General features: G+C 42.4%; 1 protein-coding gene across 1 annotated transcript in view; it reads right to left on the bottom strand.

The window, feature by feature from the left end:
* The window catches only part of ntn5 (netrin 5), a 21,498-nt gene that overhangs the window by 3,063 nt on the left and 6,510 nt on the right, over window positions 1-11,925 (bottom strand). Inside the window, exons 2-5 of the mRNA XM_014024553.1 lie at window positions 8,264-9,711; window positions 7,831-8,019; window positions 3,117-3,266; window positions 129-179 (exon numbers count right to left, since the gene is read on the bottom strand). Of these exons, the coding sequence (XP_013880007.1) occupies window positions 129-179; window positions 3,117-3,266; window positions 7,831-8,019; window positions 8,264-9,701 (1,828 nt within the window). The 5' untranslated portion in view covers window positions 9,702-9,711. The remainder of the gene's footprint in view (window positions 1-128; window positions 180-3,116; window positions 3,267-7,830; window positions 8,020-8,263; window positions 9,712-11,925) is intronic.

Raw genomic sequence — 11,925 nt, 5'->3', positions numbered from 1 at the left:
TATATATATACCACAAATAGTTTAGCAAGTAAAAAAAAACTTTGATGATACTATCAAATGTTATTTTAAACCTAAACTCCATCATGCATTTATTGAAAACAGAATTAAAAAATGGTAAATTCCCTCACCAATGCTGTATTGAGGTTGGTACATTGGGGTTGGAGCATCCTCCTGAATTCCTGTGAGCATAAACAGACTTTCAAACAGGTGTCAGATGCACAGAAACCTTCAGGCTACCTGTCGGGTTGTTGCACTTGTGTTTTATAGGTGTTGTGTTTGAACTCCTCGTGGTACATTGGCATGTCAGCGCAGAAGATAAGCAACTGTCAAAACGGAGTGAGTGTGTGGTCCTTTTATGGTGTAAAAGCACACCCTGCAAGGCTCGTTGAACACAAACACACATAAACTTTGCTTCTAGTAATTTTAATAGTGTAAGACCATACACCAGGAGGTTGTATGGTTTTGCCTCAAACATTAAACAGAGTTTTGTGAAGGCGCTCCCTACATGTGAGGGGTATGGGCCAGTGAAACTGAGGAATCAAAATTAACTACTTGGTTATGTGAACGTATATTATCCAGGCCTCTTGTAAAAGTTCTACCTTATAAGCTAAGGCTTCATCCTGCTTGTTTTCTTTGACCCAACTGGGCTGTTGATACCCAACACCTCCAAGCTGACAGACAGCCCCCACCCCCACATTTTAAAAGACAGGGAGATGCTGTCTTTCCATGTACACGTATTTTCAAGTAAATCTGTTTTGTTACAGATAGACTGTCCTCTCTAGGTTGGGACTGACGTGTTGCCTAAAGGGGAGGAGTTACAGTATCTCAGGGTTTTGTTCACGAGCGAGGGAAGAATGAGGTGTTGGGTTAGATTGACAGTGTCTGTAACGGTCTCTTGTGCTGAAGATGTAGCTGAGCTGTAAGGTGAAGCTCTCTCTTTACCTAGAGCTCAAGATTGCGGATACAGGTTGTCGAAATGAGTTTTYTCCACAGGGTAGCTGGACTCTTCCTTAGAGATAGGGTGAGAAGTTCAATGACGATGGAGAGAAGTAGAGCCACTGCTCCTACTCATCGAGAGGAAGCAGCTGAGGTGGTTCAGGCATCTGGTAATGATGCCTCCTTAGGGAGATGTTCCAGGTGTGTCCAACTGGGAAGAGACCTCAGGGAAGACCCAGAGACTGTGTCTACCAAAACTTTGTAATCATTCCAGAAGAGCTGGAAGAGGTGGCTGTAAAAAGAGAGGTCTGGATAGTGAGATATGGTTGAAAAATGTATCATGATAAAAGTGTTTCATATCAGTCGATATCGATAATTATTAATTAGTTTTTCGTTTTCATCTATTTGAAACAAGACACGACGCAAAACATGAAACTGTTGCTACATGTTTCACAACAGATTGTTGCAAGTTTACATAAGAGTGAGTTGGATGCCACCAACCTTGCTGAGCGGGGCTGAGAGGTCGAGTGACTAAAACCTTTCCTCTGCCTACATCCCCCAGAATACCACACGGTTCTGGTTTGGAGTTCAGAGATTTGATCATCATTCTATTAGACAAACTATCCGTTGATATTGATCATCATCACGACATATTGTTTTGAAACTATTGCCCAGCCCTTGGTCTGGACCTCTCTGCTCAAGCTTCTGCCTAAGCTGGCCAAAAGTGTTTTGAAGCAGAAGAGGATGGATGGATGGATGGATGGATGGATGGATGGATGGATGGATCCATTTCAAAAACACAAAATTTATGTAATCTGGAACGTATAGCTGCCCCGTCCACAAACTTTGAGCCATCTGAAGGTTTGTGCCCTTACTGGACCGAATCCAAGAGATCCAGATACAATGGCTTTTCCTCAGCTAATTTAGTACTACATCCCCCATCCTGATGCCAAAGCTGAACTAAGTTTGTATTTTTTCTACTACTAAGATAACGTAAGTAAAGTAAAATATTGTTTTTGAGAGGGCTAAATGCAACTAGCTGCTCAGCTGGCTTGTTTTCTCTTTCATTAGTTGTTTGCTGGCTGAACTGAACAAAGTAAAAAAACTGAACATGAATCCACATACCTTAAGTCTAGTTGCAGGTAAAAACTGATCTTTGTCTGCAGTCTTTCAGCTTATGTTGGAAGTTTAGCCTAGCTGCTCTATAGCTTCTGGTGTGTGTCTGAGAGAAGAAGAGCTGAGATGCTAGAGGTGGTGGCGGTGGTGGTTGGGGGGTAGACAGATGCTATACATAGCCTGTGATGGTCTGGCAGTAAAAACAAACAAGGTTGTCTTTCACTCACTCCTTTCACTGGGAGAGTTATGGGTCTGAGCCCCGCCGTTGGGGGCGTTTTGAGCTGCGTAACAGGTGTCAAGCTGCCTACTTCTGGCTCCTTATATCACCTGATTGAGATTTACAAAGCGGCGCTGCCCATGTAGTTGTCGGCACTTGTACGATTTGTTGGGACTGTGCGTGTGGATTATCGCTTATGGCTGATTTTTTTCGCGGAGATAGGAGGTGCAGYGATGCTTTTGATCCGACACTGATCTCTGACCAGCGTGAGATGAGGTTTCCTTGTGTCGGTCGGCTCATGTTAGMGCTGCTGTGGAAACCGTCTCTAGGGGATGATGAAAAGGAGGCATGATGAATGACTGAGCTAAATTAGCCCGAAGAGCAGTGGGCCCTTTAATACCAAGCTAGTTGATAAAAGGCTTTAAAAGCTTCATGCAGAAGGTTTAAAGCATTCAGGACATGACCTGAAGAAGCTGAATGAAAAATTAGAGGTAACCATCATATTGACAGCAACGCCAGCAGGCAATAAAATAAGCAWTTTGTGGTCTGGAGGGAGGATGTTATGACTATTAAAGTGTTCTGCTGCTCCGGTTCTAAATACTCTGAGATCTGACTCATTGTTTGAGGTTTACCTTTTCAGCCAGCTGCGTTAATTCTGCCTGTARTCAACTTAGAAGTCAGGGAGTGACAAACAGAGGTGTGTGTTTACCATGGTGATCACAGTGAGCCATTTGAAGGTGCTTCAATGAGTTCTTTACAAACTGAGACTATCACCCTAAAAATTGTCTAAAGCTATTTTTTCCCTTGAYCCGATTTCAAGCTGATGGAGTCGACGTAGTGAACTTACTTACGCAGGGCCTCAGAGGAGACCTGCCCTGCTTGTATCCTGGGGAGCAGCGGTTACACCGGAGGCCGGTCACTCCTTCTCGACACAGACACTGACCCGATGTCTGGTTGCACCAATGACCCACAGCCCCCAGAGGATGGCACTGACATGCTGGGAAAAGAAAACAACKTCTTTGCATTTGACTTCATTGAAAATAGTGGTTAAGAACAGCTTTTAGACCAAACGGGGTCACCAGAAAAACCAAACAATTTTAATTTTTTTTACAAAGTAGAGTTTTAAAGGCACGGTGTGTAGGATTTGTTGTTTTCAGCGACATCTAGTGGTTGAGTGGTTGAATCATCCTCCCTGGTCCTCCCCCCACCCCCACCCCCGCTTCCAAACACAAAGGAGTTGCTACGGTGTCTCTCAGGTGTCAAAAACCTTTGATAATTCCAACAACGATGTCTACCAGCAGCTTCAGGGCTAGTGATGTTTCAAGTGGTAAGATTATGAGCTTTAATAAGTAAAATGACCCCAGCTACAATGACAGACAACAAATATTACATTTATGGTATTACAACTAAAATCGTTTTTGACGCCGCCACCGCAGTTTGTCCTTCATGAGCCTTCGTAGACAAGATGGTGGTGCAAGATGGCGGCTGCCTGTAGTGGCGACCCGCGACCATGGAGATATAAACAGCTTTTTATAAGGTAAAAATAATAAAACAAGGTCTTCGTCTGCAATGATTAGACATGTTTTTTTATTGTCATTAGTGATTATCTCAATTTTGGCTAAAAGAATTGTCAAAATCACTGTGCCTTTAAGAGCATCAGAAGACCTGACTCCCATCAAGTAAGTGTCAGCTCCCCAATTGTTTTTGATTTTGTTGGCCTTGTGACCAATCACATGCTTCACTTCTTTCTCTGCTGCACACACCTGACTTTAATAAATGGGGGATTAATTGGCATTTGAAGAACACAAAGAGGTAGTTCAGTAACTGAATGTGATGTTTTAAAGCAGAGAAACAAGTGAAACATGCAGGATAGTGGCCCTCATGGACCAGGACTACCCACCCCGATATGGGATCACATATAAAAACAGAGAGGAGGACAGACGTGACGATTAGGTGGAGCTCCTGTCCGTCTCCTCAATGACCCAGCATATTCAATCCATTAAATAAAAATAAAAGGTTTGAATAAAATTTTGAACAACAGCAGCGGTCCTCGTGACCCACAATCTTGCATGTTTTAATTGTTTCCGTTCTTTAGCATGTCTTCAAGTTCTGCAGAAGCCTGCCAATCACTCATTCATTTAAATCAGGTGTGCCAAAGCAGGGAAACAACTAAAACAAGCAGGATAGTGGGTCACAATGACCGGAATTGAGAAGCACTACTGCTTTTGTAACAGAACAAATACAAACAATTGAGCAATTATACGGCTTCTGACATTCATGTTTGCTAAGTTAAGCTAAAATTTGAGGCTACAGATGATAATAAGTTAAGAGCTGTTTAGGAGCTGAAAGAGACTTGCTTTCTTTGGGAGCAGTTCCTCAACAGCCGGCTCTAATGCACTGAATTATTTTCTGTATAAAATAATACCTTTAAAATGCACTATGTATGGTTCGTTCTTTGGGATTTGGTTTCAAAATAAAATGAGGAAAAAAATCTTGTTTAATAAATTACAAAAACAACAACTGCAAATAATTTAAAAAGTTTACCTTTTCTTTTCATTTTAATGGTTAAACCAAGTTTTATATTTTGTTAGTGCACTATTTGGACCAACCCTCAGGCAGAACAGGAAAACATGGTCTGAACTTCCGGAGCGTCAYGTTTTCACTTCTCAAGTATTGTTAATTTTAGAGGGAGTCAATGCATCTCATTGASAGSTGATRATCTYACCATGAATAAAATTGCTTTAATYTTCCAAATTATGCAGAATAGGGTTCGACTGCAGCCATTGCCAATGCGTTTAGGAATAGTTTCTGTTTTTAAGCAGTCTTCCAGACACTATAAACCGTTCTTCTTTTGCCACTTCCATTGGTTCCGGTATCGCTACTTATTAAAACAACCGTACATTTTGTTTTGGGTTTAGAAAGCTGAAGTAAAAATCAGACACTGGATTTTTAWTTAGTTCTGTTTTACATTTAGGTTTTTAAAACAGAAAACAAAACAAAAGAAACATAATTTTCTTTTTGCAATTTTATTTTGAAATGAAAAAATCAAAGTACGCAGATTCTCTGATCATTTTTGAGTCACAATTTAAGTGCATAATAATGAGATTAATYGCAATTAAAAAATGTTATCTTTGCTTTGCACTACTAAATAATTTATTTCTTGCGCATCGACGTAGACTTGAGATTCTTAGAGCCTCTAGTTTTATAGAAGCAACGATGTAGCTGCCTGTTGGTTCAAATTTCTAATAATAAAGTGGCAAAACAAAGGCCGAAGAAGACTATTCACAAGTGAGGCGGGTTTAATCCAGGACGCCAGGAGGCATTTGTCCTTGAGCTAGACAAAGTATGTCCCATGCATACCGGTGAATCTATTTCGTACCCGTCTCGATGTGTAAATGAAGACAAATTCGCTCCRCAAGGGTAGGATAAATAACAAATCACCAACATGTTATTCTTTTTGCTGCTGTGCATTTAGAGATGATAAACAACCTTCAACCAAATGAAGACGAATGCCTCGTCTGAGCAGATTTATTTCCTGTAGCGCCWGTTGTGTCGCAGCAGAATAATACTAACTGCTCAGATTTGTCATAGTTTTTACAGCAGAGCTCCTTCTATCCTAGAATGAGGCTAAATGAGAGACGACAGATGGAGGAGAGGAAACCACATTTCAGCAGCTCTGGTCACACTCGAATAATGTTTACTCAGATCCTTTTTTTTTAATGAGTCCAAACTGCTTGACGGGAGAAAATGAAGAATAATGTCCCCACTTGTCACTGAACGGCTGTTTCATGAAATATAGTTTCARTTAGGTTAAGCTAAAGCATAAAACAGCACTCGTGTATTTCAGCAGTTTCAAATGATAGTTTTTTTTATATTTCTTGGCTATTTTTTTACATTCCTGCATAACCTCAGCGAGTCCGTTAACTTTGACTGTGTGAGGTCAAGTCTCCACATAAAACACGCCGTCGTGTCAGAGTCACTCRTGACCGGTCAAAGGTCAGGGGTCGTAGCAGATGCCAAGCAGTGGTAATGATACTGGTGGCAGCTTTGCGGGTGTGTGTGTGTCTGTGTCCAGACAGGAATAGTTGTTCATTGCCGCCATATTAAAGGACTAGTGTTACCTGAAGGAATGYATTTCACCCACTGCCTCTCATACCAGATTTTAGACTGGGATCATCAGATCTTAAAAGAAAAGTTTTAGCTTTTTTGCCTTTTTTTTTTTGATAAAATCAAAGTGTCTGATTGCGCTTCCATAATACGAGGTTTTGTCTGTTCTGCCAGCATTTAAAATTTGTGATAGAAATGAACTACGACCTCATTAAATATTAGCTTAATGTCTATAAAATTGACTGAGCCATAGCTTTTTTTAGTTTGTTTGCTTTGTTAGGTTAGCTGTGGCAGCCATCTTGAATTAGGTTGACTCCAGAACAGTTGTAGATGTTCTGTGATTGTTGTGATCACTTTTTGAAAGTTTTAAAGGACCTGTGACATTAGTGATATATTTGAGTGCATATTTGGAAAGATAAAATTATGGATGAGTTGAAATCCAAAATTCATGACACTGAAATGAACAGTTGTTGAGATATTTGCATAAGCAGAAACAGGAAGTGATGTCAGAGGGGAATGCCTGAATGAGTTGTTACAATGGCTAACAACAGACTGCAAAGAATCAAATGTTTCTGTAGATTATTTTGAGTCATTATCAGATAGATAAAGAAGAGTGATTTATAAAGACTGGGAAGTTGCCCTTTTTTAAAGCGTTCCCCTTTGATATCACTTCCTGTTTCACTTGGACTGCACCAAATTCAGCGTAAAAATATGCACGTTTTGGGACAAACTGGGTGAAAATCATGTGAATGATGCCAATTTTCCTAAATATTAGGATATTTTCTTTAATTTTTTTTCTAAGTGAAGAAAAAGCAGGACACAGGCACTTTAAAGGTGGGTATTGTCTATTTTCCAGGCACATAGTTCAAATATGTACCACAATCAAGTAACTATGTTAACTTCAGTTGTTATGAAAATGATTATTTATATCAAAAATAAAAGTGACTGCAATATAGTCTTTCTAAACTCCTTGAAATTGGCCTCTGTTTTTTTAAGAATCTCYTACCATTTCAGACATCCCCACTTCAGCACGTCTTCACAGCAACGCCTGAAGGGTGGGGTCATTGATCTATATTACTGGAATGGGTATTGCCTATAACCGCTATATAGCTAGCAATGCGCCGTCATAGGTGCCATTGCTATGCATTGAGTCATGTCAACAAAATGGTAGAGTTTCAATGCGGGAAACGCTTCAATCTGTCACAAAAATATTCATAGCACCCTCATTTCTTATCCAATTTCTATAAAAYATGGCTTAAATGAAAGCTGAGAAAATTACCGATGTTGTGAAATGTAAAAAATATGTATTTGCTCAAGAGATAAATCTATAAGCAGTCTGGAAACTTTTTATTGTAGGTTTTTTGCTAACGTATTTACGTCCAATCCAGTGGATCAATGGGTGTGGTACCCAACACACAAAGTACAYACACAAACACACACGTAAATAGACTGACGTTGGCAGGCCTTGCGGTGGTTGAGCAGCTTGCTGTGGTCGCGGGTGTATCCGTTCTGRCAGTACTGGCAGTGGCGTCCGGCCGTATGATGGCGACACTTCAGACACACTCCTCCACTCCGACGACCTGACTGCTGAAACACCTCCATGCTGAAACGGCATTTGTTTGAGTGGCCGTTACACTCACAGGCTTAGAAAAAAAAAGAGAAGAAACAAATCAAAACCAGTAAGAAAACAGCTGTTAGCTCTTATCTATGATCATTTTTGRGTTTGTCGAGTTTAAATGTGGATTTCTGGCAAAACCAAACACAAATATATATTTTTATAGGATTATTTTAGTGTTCTAAAACATGAACCCTATCATTTTGAATCCCCTATTAGTAAAAAAAAAAACCTACAAAATTAAATAATTCATTAATTTAAATGAATCTCACCAACACATGGGTTTGGGTTRGTGGGTGTGGCTCGATGCCACGGTCTGTCAAAGTAGAAATCCTCACAAACATCACAGTCCGGTCCCGCTGTGTGATGCTCGCACACGCACGCTGCCCGACCGGCGTCATCACGGCGACACCTGGAAGCATGTCCGTTACATTTACACCTGCCTCCCACTTGCAGGTCRGAGACAGCCACGGGAGCGCGGACTGGAAAAACAAAAGCAGCCGGCGCCGCCTGCAGATTCCCAACATTCTGACGCACATTGACGTTATTGTTCCTCCTCTTCCTCAGTTCCCGCCCTTTGTTGCTCCTGCTCCGCCCTTCAACTGTCCAGTTACAGTCTCCRTTTGGGCAAGGGGTCCAATAATTGTTTTCCTTACCGCGACCGCGCCCTCTACTTTTTACTCCTTTTTTTGACAAGGGAACCAAGTCCATGCCGAAGCCACCCTCCTCTTCCWTGCTTGTCACATTGTGTCCATCTTCGTCTTGACTGGACCCTTTACGGTGGTTTTTTCGACTCTGCTTGTCCATCCGGTCCACCTTTGTCTCCCTGTCAAAAAATGCCAAAGTGTTATCTCTGTTTAATTTGTCCGCTCGATCTCCAGCGTGGCCTTTTATCTCCGATCTCCACTTCAGGAACCCGTTTCCTCCGGCATCGTGGGGACCATCAAACCAATGAGTGTCCTTCATTTTATCAAAGCTTCCCACGTCATTGGATACGTGATGGAAGACCACTCGGATGTCCGTGGCCGTCACCCAGTCCTGGAGGGTCGGGCTGTAATCAAAGTCAGGAGAAGATGGCCGTCCATCCAGAGCAGAGAAGGCRAGCACCGTGCCGCCTCGTTGCCTCTGCAGTGGTCTAGGATCTGAGCAGAGGGGCTCAGTCTCCTGGTGTCTCGTTTGGGCAACGGTCCGAGCGGACAGTCCAAAGTTCCCAAGGCAGTCGCTAGAGTAGTGCTGCAGCGGCCTCCACGTTCGCCCGTAATCCATCGACTTGAGAATAGAGATGGAGATGGGATCCGTTGGTTCTCCTTGGCTGCAGAACTGCAAGCTTATGTAGGTGATCTCAAAGCGACGGCCCAGCGGTAAGGTGAGGACCCAGTCCCCCTTATCAGCGCCAGCATGAGCCCTCCAGCAGGTSAGGTTGTGAGGGTTATTCAGGTCCGTCAAGGTGGTGATGTTGCCTTCAGAACTGGGCGAGTGCAGCGAGTGGCTGGCATTGACCGGGACTCCGTAGGCGGCGTTGATGAACTCCGACAGGCAATGTCGAGGACGGCCATCTGGGTGGTAGCAGGGTTCATGGGGTGAAGTCCAACTCAGAGGGGGGTGGGAGAATGAGGAGGAGATGAGCGATGGGGGGAGAAGGAGGAGGTGGAGGAGGAAAACAGGAATGAGAGAGGTGGAGGGGGGAAGGGAAAAGGGTAGGAACATCATGTCATCGAGCCTGAAAGAAAGGAACAGAAGAATTTATTTTTTAAAATATATGCGCATCATAAAAAAAGCTGATTGATTTATAAGACGCTCATTTGAAGGAGATCCAACTTAGACCACCTGTGCCTTTATTGAAAACACATGATATCACCGGCTTTACGTTTGAATGCCAGTAAAGAGCTCATCCCATAAAAATGTAATCTCAGTTTTCTCTGTGATGTCAGCCGCTGATCTGGACCCATAAGCTCAGCAACTTTTAGGAACGTATCCATCTTAAAACTCCCCTGAAACTCAAAAAACACTGGAAGAGCAGGGGTGAGGAGGGGCACACGCCCATAAGGCCTGCCTGAAATGACAAAAAACATGTCTGACAGCTGGAGCTAAACCCTGCGCTGGCCCACATCCATCACATTTATTGCACTCTTTTCCAATCGTTTTGCTCCTGCCTGCTGCAGGGGGCCTGAGCAGCGGGTCCAGTACCAGGGCAGGACATGAGAAAGGGAAGACAGGAGGGAGGAAGAGGAGTTTTTTTAGGATGGATGGAAATGATTTATGGGTTGTAATGTGCGTTCGAGTCGAGCTCTGCTTTGCTGCTTCCGTGCTGAAGACAAACACAGACTTGTGTCTATCCAGARTGAGAACAAATCCCTTTCTATCTCTTACAACCGGTGATAACTGTAAATTATTTCCTCTGTCAGGACTGAATTGCAGTGAACACTTGTTTTACCATGTAGACAAACAGAACAATACAGCTTCTTTCTCGGAAATTAGCTGTCAATCAAAAGGAGTGTACCACACTTTTCAGCAGCTAAAGGTTTTGAGTGTTTTTTGCGCTGAATGAGAGGTGGAACAAAACTTTACTTTTGGGAAATTCTGTRTTCCCACAAATACCTCATGCCAGTCAAACACGGTGATGGAAGGGTGATGATTTGGACTTGTTTCRCAGCCACAGGCTTGGACACCTCATGGTCACTGAGTCAGTCACGATTTTCCTTGTAGATTAATTTATTCTAGAGTCAAACGTGAGACCATCGGTCCGACACCCGAAGCTTGGGCTAAACTGGGTCATGAAACAGGACAGTGACCCTAAACAGTAGCTAATCTATGACATAATGTCTGAAAAAGAAAAAAAAATCAAGAAACAGCAATGGTCCAGTTGAAGTCCAGACCTCCAKCTGATTTAAAAGCTCTGCAACTGTTAGAGACAAATCAGTGACTCAAAACTGCAAGAAAATGTAGGGTTTTTTTTGTTTCTGTTTCACTGAATTCCAATCAAGTGAGTAGTGAGACATTTTGAGTGGCCATTTTTGGTCTGCACAGCTTGTTTTTTTTAGGTTGTGCATATCATTAGCCTGTGCATATCAACCCACATCGCATCCTCCTAGGCAGCTGTCCCCACAGCCATGACTGAATCCACTTTTCAAACGAAGATAAGTAGATTTTGACAATAATTTTAATAATGCAAGAAACTGAGACCTGAACATTAGCCTCAGATCTTTACCGTCAGAGTAGAARTCCCGCTCTGGCTCACTTCAGACAAGTTCAAGATGCCTGAGAGGACTCTGCAACTATTTCAGAAGAAATTTCATCGCACACATTATTTGAGTGTGTTCAACACTCAAGCATCAAAGACTACAAGCCTTTGCAACTAACCGCAGCGAAACTGAAAACCTTCCGCTAAGGTTGGTTACCAAATGGCGCAGACCATTGACTGTGCAGAAACAAAAGTCTGCAAACGTCTATGGTATAAATCGAGTGGACCCAAAATTCCTCCACAACCATGTGAGACCCTAATAAATGTGTAAAGAAAAAAAAACTACTTCAAGTTACTGCTGCTAAGATGGTTTCACAAGCTAATGGATGGACTTTTTTCACAGCTTTTTTAATTTTAGCTCTATTTGTGTAATAAATAATGACATGTAAAACTGGGCAGTATACCAGTTCGATTTTTAAAGGGGCAATATCATGTAAGATCAACTTTTTTGAGTTTTATATCATGTTATAATGTTATACTCTCATAAAAAAAACATGCCTAAGCCTTGCTTTGACTCATTCATGCATGTTTGAGAAATCCTGCAGCATTTTTAGGAAGCCGTGCTGAGGAGCAAAACAACAGGTGGGGACCAGAAACGCCTTTTGGGACCAGGAACGCCCCTGGGACGTGTCTTTAAGCCAAACTTGCTCATGGCAGAGCCCCCACCCCCCCCCCCCCCACACACACACACAC

The sequence above is a fragment of the Austrofundulus limnaeus genome, unplaced genomic scaffold (genome assembly GCF_001266775.1).
Source record: "Austrofundulus limnaeus strain Quisiro unplaced genomic scaffold, Austrofundulus_limnaeus-1.0 Scaffold426, whole genome shotgun sequence".
Lineage (NCBI taxonomy): Eukaryota > Metazoa > Chordata > Actinopteri > Cyprinodontiformes > Rivulidae > Austrofundulus > Austrofundulus limnaeus.
The sequence above is the reverse complement of the archived record's forward strand: the minus strand, read 5'-3'. Positions and strand labels throughout refer to the sequence as shown.